We start from the raw sequence: 19,906 nt of genomic DNA, 5'->3' as shown, positions 1-19,906 counted from the left end.
TTTCTGTTAAGTAAAAGTGAAAATTTTTAGCCCTCTATCTTTTGTAACTTGTGATTAAAGAACACAACACCACAAAGTTTTGCGTAGAAAAACAGAGTAGCGTTTAGCTTAGGCTTCATTGAACGTTTCTGCTGCGACCAATTTTGCCCGTGTTCAATACCAACTGACGTGTAGAAGATTCCAACGTTTTTATCAAATTTTAAGTCGATATTTTAATTTTTGCGACCAGGAGAATGTCAATAACGCAGGCCACACAGACAGACACACATGAATTTCATGCTGACGCGGAATGTATATATTTTACAGAGTCTCTGAATCATCCTTCTAATAATAAGGTAAGTAAATAAGCATAAAACCTCAAAAAAGGGAAGAAAACAAAGTTTAATTACTTATAACTTTGTGTGGGCACGGCGGATGGTTTTCATTTTTGCACGTAAGAAGTGGAGTGCTTCGTAAAGTAAATGTAGAAAATTTCAGCCTTCTAACTTTTATAATTTCCAACTAATTAGTAAAAATCTCGAAAATAAAAAAAAAAACGGAGTTGCGTTCAGCTTTCTCTCCACTGCACGCTTCCGCTCTGTCCGCTTTGGCCCATTTCCAATACCAACCTGTGTGCAAAAACTTCCAATGTTTGTATTAAGTTTGAAGTCGATATCTTCATTTTTGCGATCAGGAGAGTACCAAGGGCCCACACCACACAGACGGACAGACATGGCTAACTCAATTCAGAATTTCACGCTGATCAAGAATATTTATACTTTATAGGGTCCCTGATGCTTCCTTTAGGGTGTTACATGCATTACGGGAAAGAGCCAAATGAGTATACCCCAAACTAACAGTGGTGGGTATAAAAAGAATAAATTAATGCAGCATAAGAATGAACGGGAGTATTTTTAAAGTATGGTGCGCATCGTAACTTGTTTATTTGAATTTTAAAAATAAAAACATTTCATATATGATGTGGCATGCATTGCAGAGAATCGATAAGTGCTTAATGCACTTTAAAGACAATAATTCAATTAAACTACTATCTTATCTTACGTGAAGCACTCATTAGACTTACAATAAATAATTAACAAATGTGTCAAAAATCTTTTTATCTGCAGTTCAACGCCACAAATGTGTGCAAAAATATTTCTTACTCTTCGTCTCTATCTCTTTAATGTTTACGAACGCGTGTAAGGACATTAGTTAGTTTTTTGATGTAATATGAACTAAATCCACACATAAACACAAACATACACACGAACACCCAAATACACACGCGCTTTTATACATAGAAAAGTAACAGTTTATGTACTAATTAAAATTTTATCGTGGCATCTTGTTTGTTTTTGTTGACGCTAAACCGAAAATACATACATGAGTGCGGTCGAAACGAAAAAAAAGATCCAAAAAAGCCGTGCATCCAAAGCAACAATCGCATGTATGCTCGTGCATTTTATATTTACTGTTAGGGCTGAACTTTCAATGCCATTGCAAACATACACGCCCCGAGAATATGGCAGACAATATTGTAATGTGCCAACGTAACTACAACGATAAAAATGAAAAAAAAAAACAAGGACAACGATAATAATAACAACAACAACAATAGTACTGCATTTGCAACACGTTTTTCATATTTTAACGTATATTTGCACATATAGTAGACTAAGAAAAACTTTTCTACATACATATAGCATATGGGTGGACATGCATGTATTTGGGTAATCGGTACCATTACACATACACAAACATTTATAGTTCTCAGTTATATTCATTTTTGCAAATGCATATACGTGATGCGTGACCGTATTATACGTTTACGTGTGTATGCATTTATATTTATTTACAGACATACATTACATATATACACAAAGGTATATAAGTATATGTGCATAAATGGACGTACGTACAAATGTATTTATATATATACATATATGTGTATCTGCATATAATGCGTTCTTCAAAAATTTCCAGGATTTAGTAAGAAAAAACTTTTCTCTTATTTTTTTGGAAAATCCGTCTTTATTCGTGAACACCGTCTGCTTCAGAAATAATACATTGGATCCAACGGTTATTTAAGAGAACGTTCGCCGTATATTTCGTTTTCATACAAAACATTTGCAACGCTCAGCAGCAAGCTTTGGATATTCGATGCAGTATATATATTTTTGCTTAATACTGAAGTCTGAATCGATGTATGCAAATGTAATGTCTGGCTATGTAATGTCTACGCTAACCGTTATCCTGTCCCCTAAAATGAAGGTATTGGCTCAAATTTGGCAAATAGTTTAGAAGCTCTTGCGCAAAGGTTTATCATGAAAATAAGTAAAATCGGCCAAAATAACACGCCTACAGTACAACATAAAAAGCAAAAGTTAAGTATTTCGCTCGTTGCTTATAAATCACCACAAATCAAAGCTAAAAATTTTGACCTACATTGCATTACCAATCTTAAGAGTATCTGTTCAGAAATACCACCTACCCTTCTTATTATAGGATATCGGCTTCACTTTTTCCGATCTCAAGGGTACACTCACCAACTTTCGATGATGACAGATATGTCTACGGCCGAATACAATTTTCTTACTTTAATAGAACTATTCGTCAAAAACTTCAATGTGTGCTTCAGTTTACACAAGGGCCTCATCGTTTGGTCTAAATCTCATTCTTTGGAGCATCCTTTTGACATTTCCTAATAGATAGTACTCGCTGCGAGGTCGGTCTGAAGAGGACGATGGTTGGAGTTGCAATTCCAATCTAAATGCATGCAACTTCCATTTCAACCATCAACTTGTGACTTGTATGTATTTTTGTTGCACTGTGAGTAAAGAGAAAAGCTCTTGTGGGAAATGGCATTTCCATGTACCGAGAAATATGGAGTTCACCGTGCGCCATAGGAGGCGGTATGAAGCGCTGTTTATAATCAGCAAGTCACAGAAAAATTCTTCATTTTAACCAAAAAGGGTTGTCAATACAAAAAGAAGAAAAGTGCTCTTATCCGCGATCAAGTCACTTTTTCATGAACACAAGGAATTCAAATGTTTTCTTTCTTTTAAAAATAAAAGATGATGGAAATGGCATGATATTTTGAAAGACGTATTTTGAGGGTTGGCTCTTTCTGGAATTAATAAGGACTGCTCGCTAGAGACGAAGTCGACATATTTCAATCCCGGAAGTTATCGATCGACATGTTATAGTAAATATTATTTTTACAAAAAGCATTTTTTGGCAAATATAAATAAACATGCACGATGACACGCACAGTCATGTAGCTATGTTCTACACGCACGCACACTTGCATAATGTTTGGATAACATACATTTATGAAAATTTGAATAGTAGTTTTATAAATTGCTATTTACGGAAATATGTACAGTACAACGGCATAGCAATGGAAATAGTACCCGTCAAATTTTTACAGGTGCGTTTCACAAAAAAAAACCGTACAAAAAAGACCGTATATAGTTACAATGGGCTGTTTAATGCTGTGTTATAAAATAAATCGCTATTCTTATAAAGACGATTTTTGCCTAATTTTTCTTATAAGCAAAGCAAAAAAATTTTACTGCGGTGTGAGTGGTATAATTAATAATTTTCGACGCCCAATTATCGAATACTGTAAATGAATACTTTTGTAGCTTAAAGTTTATTATTGATTATTATTCCGTGTTAACCCAGGGACAAAAGCAACCTTACTGTAAGTTTGAAAACACCTGCTTGTGTGCATTTGCTTGAATATGACAAACAAACATTTTTTCTGCGATAAGTGCTTATGCAGGGTAATCCCATCCTTCGCTCTCTTTTGTCCCCCTCGCCTCTCTCACTCACTCTCTTATCATCTGCCTTTGTCTTTTATTCTAAGTGCGACTAAATGCATATAAAATGTGTTTGTAAGCTTAAGCGTACATATACAAAATGAATTAATCTCAAGCGTACACTTGATGCGATATACAGAGGATTCTGCCTTCCAGTTCAGTCAATGCGTCTGGTTATATACACATGCAATTACACCCTCAGTTATTAAATTTGTTAGTTTGAACTTATGTGTTTTTAATGTTTGTACAACAGTACCAATATCAACATCCAGCATACCAACAGATAGTTTCTAAGTGTAGTGCTATGTATGCATATTTTTGAAACTTCGTACCTATACAATAACAACGACCTTCGTATGGAGTTTATTTGAACACCCGCATGTGAATTTTATTGAAATTGAAGGAATAATTAAACCATAAATTTGTTTTAATGTTAATGTTGCTTTTATTTATTTTTGCATACGAAAAAAAAGAACAAAAAAAACTTTCTATTAAACTGTAAACGTTTAGTTTAGCAAAAGCAAAAGCTACGTTTATACACATTTAATGAATGTCCATGACTTGATATGCTTTAGCTTTACATACCATATTTGAAAATTCTGTAGGATATAAAATGCTTTGCATACTGAAAATGTAAGCTAAAACAAAAATAAAATTAAAAACAAATTTTCAATTTTTGCAGAAAAAACACAACAACGACGACAACATTTTGCATATTAGAAACCGAATTTTAAACACTCCTCATGTAAATATGAATGTCGGGTGGCGTTTACTAATGTTCCTTGCGACCACTTTAATGAAAGATAAAATCCTCTACGTCAAAGCTGTATGTATTGATGCATTATCTTTTTATATAAATTATTAAAAAATGTGTATATAAATTTAGATTTTGATCTAAATTTGTACTGTGCCTGTCTTTCCCACATTGGCAGATTCCCACGATTTTTATTTCTATTGATTTTCATCTAAATATAATCATCGGCGAGCCTTTCGTAATCTTGATCACCTTGATGTGTTGATTGCAACAATTGGTCCGTGAACTTTCTCTATATCAAGATTTATTTTGAATCCTTATTAACAAACAAAAATTTAAAAATTGATTAAAACTATGCTTTAACAGACGGTGATGTCTATTGTGAACATGTTTTTAGGTGAAGTTGAAACATTTTTAAAGATACTAAAGCCAACGTTGTCTATGAATGCACAATTGCACTGAATATCTTTTAGCCTTTCTTAATAACAGCCTCTGTAGTAGCTTAATGGGTTCATTACTGTATAAATATATTTTATAAATTCTTAATAAGGAACCATATTAACTTCTTATCTTTCTACATTTTTTCTTTTTTCAAATTTTATTTCAAATTATTATCCGATATTATCAATTGAGGTCATTTTAATATACAAAGAATATTATCATTATTAGCTGGCATGTATTTTGGCCATTTTTCCATTTAAAAGAGGACTTTATTGGAAAAAATTGGTACAATCAAAATATTTTCCATCATTTTTCAAGACCTTTTCATCTTTCTGGCAAGGTGACGATACCGTGTCAAAAGAACGATATAGGTTTGACTGCGATCCTATCATCGACTCATTTGCGCACTTCCTGAACACAGAGCGAATTAGAAAGCGTTATATCTGGTGGGCATGCTTAATGCGACGGAACTTCCCATTCGATATGCAACGCTGTATCTTTGAAAGTACGTGCAACCTGGGACCGAGCGTTATCATGTTGTTAGCCGTTACTGCTTCTCCTTTTTGCACTGATGCATCGTTCAATTTGTTAAAATGGCTTCGGTAAATGCACGCAATAATAATGTCATTTGGTTTTAGCTGGCCATAACACACTGCACCTCGCTGATCTCACAATTGCGCAGCGAAGCTTTATGGCCATGAATATTCCGCTTTGGATGTCGATGTGGACGGCTCCGCTAGACGAACCCATAGCTTTTCACGCTTGGAATTATCCTAATAGATCCACTCTTCATCGCCAATCGTAATACGCCATAGAAAACTCCTCTCTGTTTGCCTTGCAAGCAACGAGAGCAAGTACAAGTAATAAATGTCGAAAAGGCAATTTTGAGCATTCCATGATTAGCGTGCGTATATACGAATGGCTCAATTTAAAGTTTTGTAGTTTTTTCCATATTGCTACGTTTTGCAAACGAGATGAAAAATTTAATTTACTTTCATCTTAAGGTAATGAATACAAAAGAAAACGAAAATTGTTTCTCTTTAACTTTTAACGTCTCTTACTGATTATTTACGGAGTGACGGTGTGAGTTTTTGGGAGGGCTTAAAGCAGACCACCCATAGCGTTGCTTTCAAAGGAAATTATAATAAAAACTCATAAACCGCAACAAATTTAACTATTATTTTCTATGGTATCTATCTCTTCCACATTTCTGTTCTTTTTCCGTATTTTATATATTTCGCATTTCATTTTCGTTATGCTAGCGCAGGATGCTTAGGTATCAACTAAAAGCTTTTTATGGTAAGATATAATTTACTAAGGTATATTGATAATATTTTTTCGTCCACAAATTTCCTCTTTCTTGTTTTATATGTATTACCATAAAACATTTATAAGCCTCTTGCTTAGGAGTGTCAATCCATAAATATGACTTAAGTGCCTTTACTAAAGCTTTACTGGGTATAATGTAACTAAAGTTGCTTACATTAACCGTCACCTTTAATAGGCGACAGCACTTTCAAAATGAACTTTAAGTATAAACATACTAGGCCTTGAACGCATTTTCCGCAAGTGCCATATAATACTGACAAGTGAAAGAATAACAATGTCTCAAATTTTTCAATGCTTGTAAATTTCCTCATAGGACTTTACTATGATATTACGATTAAATTGATTTTATTCGCAAAAGGAGCTTCGAAAAGTTTTATTTCCCATGTCTAAAATATTTTATTTATTTATCCTATTAATACTTTTAAATCCGCCTGAGTAGCCGAAGGGGAGGAATCTCGACTAGCAAGTCAATGGTCGTGGGTTCGAATCTCAAGTGCGGTAGAGTTTTTAATAAAAAGCCGATAGCCTTAGATGCTAGTGCTTTTAAGAGTTTAGTCTTAGAATTTATTTCTCTGGCGAAATTAATAATAATAATAATAATACTTTTAAATAAAATTTACGTTCTTATAAAAAAAATGAACAAGTAAGAAATTCATATTCGGCAAGAGCCACTATTGATATTGGTTTATCAAAGCCAACTTTATCACGGGCTAAGGTTTTTTTTCGTACATTTCTGCAAGTCATTATTAGTAAGTCAATATTAGAGAGTTTTACAAGTTTTAAGTCATTGGTTAGAGAAAAGGAAAATGTCAAAAAAGGTTGAAAAATGAAAATTTGATTATCTATAAGTTATAATCACTAAATGTGGTCCTTACCCACTTGTTATATTTTTGCACATGAATTGTAAGTAAGGAAATTTGGAAAATTTAAACTTTCTATCGTTCATAATCTCTGAGCAACGAGCAAAAACCTTGACGCTTTCCTCTGGATGTGCTTGTCGATCGATTTTTGGCATTTTCAATATCGATCGATGTGCAAGCCTTTCAATCTTTCTGCTAAATTTAAAGCCGATATCTTAATTTTTGGGACCAGAAGAATGCCAACAAAACACAGACACAGGCAGATGTGGATAAATCGAATTAAGTTTCAAGAATCTATACATTTTACAGAGTCTCTTCCTTTTTTAGTCTACACCCACTCTTTGTTGTAAATGTAACAGGCAAGAAAACCATTTTCGGCTGTGAATAAATATTTTATACCAACCACCTTTATTCTTACAAACGCTAAAGAAAAAACGAAGAAAACAAATTTTCATATTCCATAACATTGCGTGGGCGTGGCTGATTTTTACCAATTTTGTAGAATGTGCGTGAAGCTTTTTTACGTTGCGTATCTTACGTGTGTTTATTAATAATGAGCATCGAAAACAAAAAACAGAGGTGATCTCAGGTTATATCGTACTGCAGACGTGGCTTTGACTCGAAAAAGGGAACTTTTACAAAGGACATTACGAAGGCGCGCATGATTAGTCGGACAAGATTAACTCGATTCAGAACGTCATGCTTAGCGAGAATATATATACTTTGTGGAGGCTTCTGGTCGTTGCAAACCTTTTAACAAAATGAATTTAGATATTCTTTCCGGTGCTGGATAGAAAAGAGTAAATAAATCATTCTTATGTGAGAAAAATCTTGGGCCTGCTATTTTCTTGATTTTAAGTATATACATTCTCTTCGTTTAGTACACTCGGGAATCCACGCTTATAATGCCAGAAGACATAGATATACAAATACATATAGACATTGAATCCTAAAGAGATCTCCATCTGCTGTTGAAATTACAAACCATGAATATTCTTAGTACATGTCTAACGGACGATATTGTATATGGTACCATACGGTAATCATTTGTCACGGCCGCACAAAATTTGAAGACATGGATATTCCTGGTTAACTAATTGCTCAAAATATGGAAAGCTTGAAAGTTAAAAAGCAAAGATCACTAGATCACCTAGGTTATTGTAACTTTTTTCCTATTGAAGTTTGAAAATGGTCCTGACCGCGCTGCAATAATTTGCAACTTCAATTGTTCAATTGTTGTTCAATGTTCATTACAAAAATAGTTCTTAATCACTAAGTGGCAGGCCACCATATTTTAAAGGAAAAAAAGTTGTAATTATATAGCAAAGCTGATGGTTGTGTAAGATTCGCTTCGAGGTTTGACCAGATTCACACTTCTTCTCACTATATGAAAAGCATTTTTATATTTACTCAAAACCGAGGCCTTTTTCTAGATATGCATATAATATGTGGGAAAGTTTTAATATAAAAGTAATACAAAACGATTCAATTTCGCTAGAAGCCATTATTTGTTATGGCTGTTTAGGTGCGAGTTCATTGCGGCCAGTGAAAAATGTGAATTTTAACATGAATCATGATTTATGCAAAAATGAAAACTGTTGCTGAAATGATAAGCTCAAAGCAGTTATAAACAATTCAAGAAAAGCGCGATAGAAAAGATAAAGTACTATAAATTTATCTTCTCTCCGTCCGTTTTTATTGTCGGAGTAGGTTTATTTTTTATACTGTAAGATGGGGGTATAAACATTTTGCTTTTTTTTCCAAATATATATAAAATCCAAAAGAAAGCTTCGGAGACCCTATAAAGTATATGTATTCTTGGTCAGCATGAAATTCTGGGTAGATTTAGACGTGTCCGTTCGTCTGTGTATCTTTGTGTCCGCGTGGTGTGTGTTGTTGTCATTCTCCTCGTCGCAAAAGTGAAGATGTCGACTTCAAATTTGATAGAAACATGAGAAGTTTCTGCACACAAGTTGGTATTGAAAATGGGCCAAATTGGTCAAAGCAGAAACACAGAATGGAGCGTAAACTAAACGCAAGCAAGTTTTTTTAACAAAAATTTTTGAATTTTTGCTCGTTACTCGTAAATTATTAAAGCTAGCGCACTGCAATTTTCCACGTTTGCTTTACGAGACACCTTACACTCTAGGTTCAACAATGGAACCAATCGGCCATGTCCACACAAAGTTACGACTAATTAAATTTTATTTTTTTCACTTTTTGCGGTTTTATATTTATCTGTCATAAAGCAAACAAGACTCCTCAAATGAAAATGTATTAATGAAAATGGGAAAACTTTGAAATTAACCTGGTAGACACTGGGAATAATTTTTTCTCAATAAAGTAGACGTATGGAAAATTTTTTCTCTAAGAACGGGATAATAGACCAGCTACGCTGACCACCAAAGCTAAACCAAAATATTCCAAAAATTTCTATTTTTCTATACTTGGAATAATTTATCGACATGAGTAACAGAGTGGAGAAGAAACGTAAGTACGAAGTCATTGTTTGCATAAGACCATAACACTTACATATTGCATCTCCACTAGTTTCCGGTCACTCGCTACCTATTTCCCTTGCATAATGTCTTTCCATCCTTCCGACAGTCACCATGTTACACACGTAAGACAAGATATTAAAGGGAAGAACCTTAAGTATTATAGGTATTGAGCATTTTTTAGATTTGCCTATAGCACATGTAATAACAATGATAATATGATTACTTATATTAGTTTGGGGAAAAAGTAATCCATTATTTTTTCAGTAGATGGCTGCACTGATAGATTTCTCGTAAAGTATCGATCAAACAATTTCATATTTATGCTCGTTGGAAAGGTGACATTTCGCAGTAAAAAAATTCTTTTACTATTTTTTGTTTGGTGCATTCAGTTGTGAGTTACAGCGTGTTAAAAATGGAAGTGAACAAAGAGAAAATTCGGTACATTTTACAGTTTTTCTTTGACAAAGGCGAAAATGCAAGCCAGGCGGCTAAAATTATGAATGGTGTTTATGGTTCCGATACTGTAACAGCCAATTATGTGCAATTTTGGTTTCGTAGATTCCGTTCAGGAATTTTTGATGTTAAAGATGCACCTCGCACAGGTAGGCCGGTCGTCGAAAATGTCGATAAAATCGGAGACATAATCGAAGTTGACCGGCATGTTAGCAGTCGTAACATCGCCCAGGAGCTAAAAATCGACCATAAAACAGTTTTAACCCATTTACACATTCCTTTGCAAGCACAACTCTTACATTAGCTTAAAATTCCGGTGTCTGCGGTCGCTTTACTATTCAAACAATTTATTTTTATTTATTATCCATATATTTTGTAAGCAAACTTGCAACGTATGAACTTAAAAACCTCCGGATAACTTAGATCATATGCTCGCCTGTATTGAAAACACTATCGCAATTGACATTTGAACTCGTGACCAGTGAGTTTTTAGTCACAATCCTTTGCCTAGTCGGCAACTCGTACGGATTATTCAGATAATTGACAATAATTAGAAAAATTACCTTCGGCTATAAGTGCATCGCCTACAATATTGGGTGGGCGTTGCTGGAGTTTTATGTTTTTATAAACTGTATGTGAAATTTTGTGTTGTTTATCTATTTACGAGTAACAAGCAGCAAACGCTTGCTTCTGCGCGTTACAAACGTTTTGACAAAAAAAAATTAAAATTGAATACACGTAGGCATGCGTGGGCAACTATTCCCATTTTTGTATAAATACAGCAGAGCCGCTCCTAAAATATACGTTAAAATTCTGCTACGTTTATTTGCTGAAATTTTCCAGTAATCAGCCAAAAACCAATTTTTTTCGTTTTTGACAACAGAGGCGTTCTCAGCTTATTCAGTGGTAGGTGGCTGATGTATGCTTCGTCCGGTTTAGCCCATTTTCTAAGCCAACGTGTGTGCAAAAGCTTCCAATATTTGTGCCGAATTTGAAGTGGATAGCCTCCTTTATACAGATAGGGAAATGTTTACAACAGACATTTTACAGGCGGACAGATGGGTGCGCTTAAAACGATTCAAAATTTGCTGTTGATAATATATATACGTATATATATACAGACATGGGTTCTCGGAAGGTTCTTTCTGGATATTGCAAACGTTTTGACAACATAAATATACCCATCAACCTTCGATGAAAGGTGTAAGCAGTTAAATCCTATCAGATTAGAAATTCTATACTATAACTTTGTTTGTGTAAAACGAAAACTAAAAGAATTTCCTTATATTTTACGTGTGAAATATACAATTATTTTATCTGTCCATCTATATTATATGTAACCCACACAGTGATTTCAGTTTCAAGTTCAATTGACGCATTTGTAATTACAGCGCTTATGAAAGCCAAATCCGCAAATAGTTACATGGTGTAAATATTTTACAAAGTGCTTTCGCAATCAAATTATAATAATAAGAGACCATTATCAATATGTACTTGCAGATTATGCAAGACAATTAATCGGACTTGGTCTCTTTCTGATATATATCGGTATCCTGCTGTCTTCAAGCTTCCTAACTTTAGTAAGTTTTTGTTATTTTTGCTAGTTATTAATTCTGCAGCCCTGAGAATTCTCAAAACAACGTACGGACAAAGGAACTAACAAATAATTTGCACGAAAATCAGCTAAGACAAATATAAGCAATTTCACGATTACCCATTTTAGTTATAAATAATATAATAAATAAAATTATTTTCGGGCCTAGATATGTGTATATAAAAGGAAATGTTTAGGTCTCTTTAAGATCCGTTCAGCTTTGACTTCCATTCTTTAAGAGAACACGTTGTTTGATGTGTAAAACTAACTTTATACGTTCCCATATATTTCTTCCTTACATAGATATATATGAATGTAACATATAGAGGACTTTGTTTTGATAAGTCTTCTTGGATACATATATCCGCTTTGCTTCTTTTTCATTCGCCTCTATGGATATATTCCATGCTTTCGCTGCACGAAAATAATTTGGAGTTTTTAAGTAAAAATTTTCAACTTATCAAATGAAAGTGGCACGAAATTGGGCAAAGATATGATTCCAGCTACAATAGTATATTAAGTTTGTGCGGATGTATACAAAACCCAGGAAGACTTAAGTAAAATCCACCTTTTATTATATTAATCCATTCGCAAACTTTTCTCTCTGAATCGACTTAAATTTGTCTATCTGACTGTCTCCCAAGTTTTCCTCTATTCAACCTATAGGTCGCAATTTTTGGAATATTTTTGTGGAATTCGGTGCACAGATGTGTTTTGATCCAAGAACGAACGCTATGACAATGGTTCGGATCGCACCACTTCCCTAATAATGCTTAATTTTTAAAGTTTGCTAAGTGAGTAACTTTAAGACTGTGCAGGGTATCCAATGGCCGTGGCACATTAATAGGGTTTTATTTGTTTTTTCATTACAGATTAAATAAATCTTAAGGGATGATCAACAATTTTTATATGCACCACTGAAGGTTGGGGGTATACTCATTTTTCCATAATGTTTGCAACGCACAGAGGAATGCTTCAGACACTCTATAAGGTGCATACATTCCGCGTCAGCATGAAATTGTGAAGTGATTAAGTCATGTATGTCTGTCCGTATGGCCTGCGTTATTGGCATTCTCCTGGTCGCAAAAATTAAAATATCGACTTAAAATTTGATAGAAGCATTGGAAGCTTCTACTGGTACTGGAGACGGGCCAAATTGGTCGCTGCAGAAACGTTCAATGAAAAGTAAGCTAAACGCTACTCTGTCTTTCTACGCAAAACTTTGTGGTGTTGTATTCATAAGTCACAAGTTACAAAAGAAAGAGGGCTGAAAATGTTCACATTTACTTAACGGAGAGCTCTACTATGTATGTGCACAAATGAAAAAAATTCGTAATGCCCACGACTTGGTAGATTAATTTTCCTTAACAATACCTTTTACTGAAGTAAAAGGTGCGAGATAAATTTTCCAAAAATTTGAAGTATAATGGGTATACGAGACTCGGCCCTGCCGAATATAAATTTCTTACTTGTTTTTATATACCTCGAACCTTGTTTTTTACGTAAAAAAATTTTTTTCTTGGAATTTCGGGATTTTTCCGAACAGGTCCAAAGTTCAAAAAATCTCTGCTAGTAACTAAAAGTCTAATGTCTTACCTCTAACCCTTTAACAGATTCCTTTAACGGAATTATGTTCACCTAAAAACTTTTGCAAACAAGATAATAATGCAGCAGATTAAGTGATTTTGCCCAGATTAAAATTTGAAGTGAATCGCGAGCCGACGAGCTCTTTAAATTAAAAATGCCTCGCGATAATCGCCGAAATTCTTGAAAAATATTTTTTTTTATTGCATAGAAACGCATGATTTCTAGTGTCGGCTCGTTATTATTCTATTACATTTTCTTTCCTCCCAGAAAACCTCAAAAATACGCTTTTGTTAGGTAGTTGCAATGGTATTACCTCTTAAGGGACAGCGAAATCTTAGAGATGGGTTTTCTTATAAACCCAGACTTGTAGTAAGTAAGCAAAATTTTTCAAACTGTAACGATGCCTATCAATTAATTGCAGAAACGGATAGTTACAGATTAGACATATTCAGGATAATAGAAGTTCGAAAGAAGCAGCCATCACGAGGCTTTGCAATGTAGTCCAACGTCTGGCGCAAAAGACGACGTTTGTCAACATTTCACTCAATTTCATTTTCACTCGTCATATTTCAGCGCTATCATAATTCAAACACTTTCACACCTTTATAAGCTGAAAAATATTTATAAAAGATGTATGCACTTTCTCGTTAATAATAATATGCGCTTACATGTGTTTTGATCAGCGTCATGTATTGGTGAAAATGGTAAAGTAATGCGAAATATCAATGTACAGATGAAATTCGATGACTTTGATCCTTTTCTACATAAAATATTACTCCCCCAATTATTATTATTAAGTTATTTAGTGTATGCAGACGATGATCACGGACAAGCCGGAAACTGCATTTGCGAAGTTCATTAGGGCGATAATTCGCCATCATATCCCAATTGTCGGTTTAGCTTTCAAGGGTTTGATGTCGATGACAAACAATGGCTTGGAGGACCAAAAAAGATCGAAGACAATAAATTGCAAGACTTATTGGACCAAATTCTCAAAAAAATTTCCAACAGCTTAGCAATTGATAAATCAACTGTTTCTAGACGTTTGCATGGAATGAGAAAATGGCTGTGATACAAATGGTTGCAAGACAAAAAAAAAAAGAGTTCTTTGTGGCGTGTTGTGACTGACCGTGAAAAGTGGCTCTACTACGTCAATCCTGCGATCAAAAAGATGTCGGTTAATCCAGGAAATACATTAACATCAAGAACGAAGCGGAATATTCTTGGTCATTAAGGTGTGCTGTACATATGGTGGAATCAGTACGATTTACGGGTTTTATTGAGATGCTAAAATCGCGTAAAACTGCTACCGCAATTAAACTAATTCAACAATGCATGTCTTCCATGACAACGCTCGGCCACACGTTGCAAGGGTTGTCAAGAATACAGTGTTGCAATTCGAATGGAACGTCCTGCTGCACCCAGACATAGCGCCTTGTCATTACCACTTATTCAGATCGGTGTAGTAAGGCTTGGTTAACACGTGGTTTCGAAATGTACAAGAAGTCCGAAATCGCTGCCAGACTAATGACGTTCTATCAACACTGTTTCGCCATGTATCGTTACTAGAAATATGGGAAAAAGTTGCACAAAACAATGGAAAATATTTTGATTGGTATATATTGTACTAATTTTTCTCAATAAATGGCTTTTTCAAGCAAAAAAATGATCAAAAAAGAGAATATTAAATTGTTCACAAAAACCTAGTATATAACTATTGAAAGCTTATTTTATTAATACGTAAAAGAGTGTAATCAAGATGCACTCAAGTGTACGGCAGATAACTTGGATACGTATGAGCTTTCATATCCGTGCTTTCATAAAATTTTGATTTTTAAATAATACAACATATAACGCCTAACTTATTGGCTTCGCAACCGTACATAGACCGTCACATGTCCTTTTCTATAAAATCCCACAAAACTTTATGTAAATATTTCTTTAAAAAGATAAACTCCTCTATATCTACAAGCCAATGGCATTCGCCCTGAAAATACAGCACAAAATAAATACGAATTTTCTAAAACGAAGAAGCAAAAAAAATGTTAGCAAACCAAGGACAGTGTACTGCATTCCAAGCATTTTCTCTGTGTTGCTGTTCTATCTGCTATTAAACAAAATAGAACCGAAATAGTTATTATGGTTTAGCCCCTATGGTTTCTGCGGTTCTCCTCTTTCTAAGTGAACTTGACTTTCGGTACATTCCAACAGATTAAGGTTGCTTTTCTAGCTCTTACAAAAGCTCAACAGATAAGGCAGTTTAGCGATATGCATACTGTGTTAAACGGGTTTTCAGACTAAGCTTTCATAAAACTTATTTACCTTCCCTTGTAACCCTAGCAACAGTGCATAGCAACAAGATCCAAACAAATATTTCATTTGCTTAATTTTTAACAAAACAGAAAAGTGGTAATTTTCACTAAGAAAATGGTAAACCATTTCTCAACTTTCTTAAATTTATAAAAACATTAATTTTAAAAAAATTTTAGATTCTCTCACGAGGTAAAAATGATTCCGCGTCTTCACGACACCTGCCTAATTCTAATGCTAGCAAATCTGCTCCGCCTTCCTTAGAGGAATTCATTATGAAACGTGATTATACCGGAGCGAAGGTCTTCTTGGAGTTCACTCTCGACTCTGAAGAACAGGATAAACAAATCATCATTGAGCAGTGGTTGGCTTTCTGTTACTTTCACTTAGGTGATTACCAGCAAGCTCTGGATCAATATCAACATATACAACAATTAGAACCAGCCGTGGAGGATCTTAGCCTTAATAGAGCAGTTTGCATGTTTTACTTGGGCATGTATGAAGACGCTCAAAATTTAATCGAACAAATACCCAACACAGCTTTGAAGCTACGTTTAATGTTTCATTTAGCTCACAAGTTTAATAATGAAGAGGAAGTAATGAACTTATTGGAGACGTTTCAACTTCAAGTAGAGGATCAGCTGAGTGTAGCCTCCATGCATTACTTAAGAGCCCACTATCAGGAATCTGTGGATATTTACAAACGCTTACTACTTGACAATAAGTAAGTAGGAAGTAGTGTAAAACTCCCGTTTAGTAACAATTAACTGCATCCACAACGAGGTTAATATTAAATTCATTGTATGTTTCGAACACAGGCTAGTACCTATCGAAGTCGTAGATCTGTCTCCCTTTGCCTGACTACATGACTTTATGTCTGCTTGTGTGTCTACCTATGCGTTTAGTTTCCAATTTATCAGCCATGTGCCTCTTCGTCGTGTGGGTATTACCTCCCACACTGTTAGTCTGTATGTCCGCAAATCTATCTTCCTATCTGTAAGCTAAACTGTAGATTGTGATCCAAAGCGGCTCGACAATCTATCAGCAACCAAGTGAATACATTTGAGTATAATTTTCCAATTTCCATAGAAATATAGTCATCTATTGACCTAGAGTATCTTCTCAGTCAAGTCACGAATACACAAACAAAGTAACATAATTCATTAGTTACAGACTGAAAACCCATTTAAAACATTAGTTTAAACCGTCCGTAACATCTTAGGCATGATTTTTTTCAGGGACTATACCGCCATTAATGTTTATTTGGCATTGTGTTTTTATAAAATGGATTACTACGACATGGCCCAAGAAGTTTTAGACGTTTATCTAACTAAGTATGCAGACAGCACTATCGCTATTAATCTGAAGGCGTGCAATCGTTTTCGCTTATTTAGCGGTCGCGTAGCTGAGCAAGAAATTAAGAATATCTCGGACAATGGTACATTTGGTGCTGATTTGATACGTCATAACCTGGTAGTATTTCGTAACGGTGAGGGGGCTCTGCAAGTTTTGCCTACGCTACTGAATATTATACCAGAAGCCAGACTAAATTTGGCTATTTACTATCTGAAAAATGGTGAAGTTCAGGAAGCTCATTCTCTTTTGAAAGAAATGCAGCCCACGATACCTCATGAATATATATTGAAAGGAGTTGTACATGCGTCTCTGGGTCAACAATTGAAATCGGTAAACCTTTCTTTTTAACATCTCTTCTGAATACTTTTCAACAAGGTCTATAAACGAATTTTCTAGCAAGAGCATATAAAAACCGCTCAACAAAATTTACATTTAGTGGGCAGCTCAACGGCTGAATGTGATACTATACCAGGACGTCAAGCTATGGCTTCAGCCTTCTTTTTGTATGGGCAATTCGAAGAAGTTTTGGTTTACATGAACTCGATACGTAGCTATTTCGTAAATGATGATATATTCAATTACAATTTTGCTCAAGCGAAATGCGCCACAGGTTGTTATAAAGAAGCCGAAGAGTTGCTAACGCAAATAAATGACATTGATATGAAAAATCAACATACATATTGCATGATCCTAGCGAAGTGTCACATACATTGCGGATGTCCAGAGCTAGTAAGTTAATAGAAAATATTCCGTACTGTTTATAATAATACCGATCTTGCAGGCTTGGAATATTTTTATAACACGTAACTCAAGTTCGGAAGCATTTTTATTATTACAAATGATAGCGAATGAATGTTATAAATGTGGAGAATTCTGGGTGGCCGCCAAAGCCTTCGATATGCTAGAAAAGTAAACCAAATCTTCAAAATAAACTTTAGTCTATATTTTTCTCCTTCCTTCAGATTGGATCCTAGTCCTGAGAATTGGGAAGGTAAACGTGGTGCTTGTGCTGGTGTTTTGTATGGCCTAGTAACCAAATATGAAAAGAGTCGCCCTCACAACGGCATTGCCGATGTTATAGGCCTTTTAAGAGATTCCTCTAATCCTCAGGCTGAATCAATGATTAAAGTTATACGCAAGAACGCTAATTTACTGAAATGAAGTAAGTCACGGACTTTAAATGGTCACCTAAAACCTTAAATGAAATAATGAAATCAGTTCATTATCATTAACGCTTGCAATAACAAGTGTCGGTAACGTAATTGTGTTTAAACATTTAACGATTCCTAAACTAGGAAGTGCCTATTGAGTATGTCGTTTGCACGATAGGTCTTTGAACTGTTATCAACAACTTTAATCTTTTCGGGGAAGATATTCTTGAACCATATAGTTATTATGTTTACATAAAACGCATTATGATCACTACGTTTTTTGAATTCGTCCCTACAAAATTTGTTACTGGGGTATCGAAACCATGACAATACCCAATTAGAAAAAACGTTATGTAATTAGATGAAAAAGTTTGGCAATATCCGGTGTGATTGCACACTGAAGGTAATTTTTATATTAGCTTTGCATCTAATGATCTTCGCAAGAACATATAGTGTAGGTGGATCTTCTAATGATAATAATACGCTCAGTTTTCGAGCCCATATTCTAACAATTACTCAACTGAACAATTAAAATAGCAGTTTATCTTGAGATATCTATGAAATTGAACTAACGGGTTTAAACTCGACGTTGTTGACTTGTTTAAGTTCCATTGCCAACAGAAGCGTGGAAAAATTTATAAAGATCTAGTGATAATTTCCAAGGAAAAACTTAATGAGGCAAGCGTACGGAGATGAATTATGTACATATTTCCAAGACTAAAGTGAGCTTTTTTGCCATAGCAACTGTCAACTGCTTATGTTTAAGTCCACGGACCCCTTACATTTTTAGAAAAAGAGATGGATTATCGATGTTTACGTTTTGATTGACTTGAAAAATTGATGAACAACAAATTGGCAATTTTATGCAATACTTCATGCGTCGGTTTATAGCTATCGACATCGAGTAAATACGATTTGAATATGTTATGCCACAGATTATTTTCTGTACTGTATGAAATTATTTCTCACTTCCATTACAGTTCGACGCAACTACCACGGATTATGTTCTACGAAATTACATGATAGTATATATAGTTTATATTTTATTACCACTGTAATTAAATCAAAAGAAATAATAAATAAAGACATCACTTTTCGATACATGATTAGGAATTCAGTCAGTTACTTGAAATATGTATTTCAAAAAAGAGATTTTTCAAAATAGAAGACTTAAGAGACAACGCTTCAAAATATTATTTATTCAAATTCGCCGAAACGCACAATAGAAAAATTTGTAAATCAAATTTCACACGATCTTCAAAAATGTCGAAAATCGGAACTGAAATAACAAAACCTGAAGTTACTGATTCCTAATTTCGAACATAAGTAATGCCTTTGGTGGTGTAAAGTATCAATCAATTAATCATAAAAATTTCATAAAACTGATGCATACCAAACGCATACTGGGCAAACCAATGGATTATCATAGTCATCTCCATAGGCTCCCGCACCTAAATTGATACAGTTAGAGATTGTATCACGCTTGTAAGCATCGGTAACACACACAATGGCATCGATCTGATCTTAAATCGGCTCAGCAACCAAGAAGAATGCTACCTGCGGCTGCTCACAGGATACGCAACAGCGCGGTACATCGGCGAGCAGCTGCAGTGTCAGGCTTGCGTCGCGAACATAACCCTAAAGTCTAAAGAAGATGCCTCCAAGGAGGTGAGCAGTCGAGTTGTCACCAAGGATCCTATGGCCAACTGGATCGTCACCTCCGAATACCTGCAATCGGGGTTCCCGAAAGCGAAAGTACACAAAGTG

General features: G+C 34.7%; 1 protein-coding gene across 1 annotated transcript; it reads left to right on the top strand.

The window, feature by feature from the left end:
- Positions 1–233: 233 nt before the first annotated feature.
- On the top strand, positions 234–19,173 carry LOC119639025 (intraflagellar transport protein 56). The gene is made up of 7 exons (XM_038036197.1): positions 234–335; positions 15,812–16,356; positions 16,871–17,318; positions 17,385–17,717; positions 17,770–17,897; positions 17,951–18,150; positions 19,120–19,173. The coding sequence occupies exons 1-6, from the start codon at positions 234–236 to the stop codon at positions 18,147–18,149; spliced, it is 1,755 nt and encodes a 584-aa protein (XP_037892125.1). The 3' UTR covers position 18,150; positions 19,120–19,173.
- Positions 19,174–19,906: the final 733 nt, after the last annotated feature.

This window comes from Glossina fuscipes, unplaced genomic scaffold (genome assembly GCF_014805625.2).
Source record: "Glossina fuscipes isolate IAEA_lab_2018 unplaced genomic scaffold, Yale_Gfus_2 111, whole genome shotgun sequence".
Classification (NCBI taxonomy): domain Eukaryota; kingdom Metazoa; phylum Arthropoda; class Insecta; order Diptera; family Glossinidae; genus Glossina; species Glossina fuscipes.
This window is presented reverse-complemented; position numbering and strand designations above follow the sequence as displayed.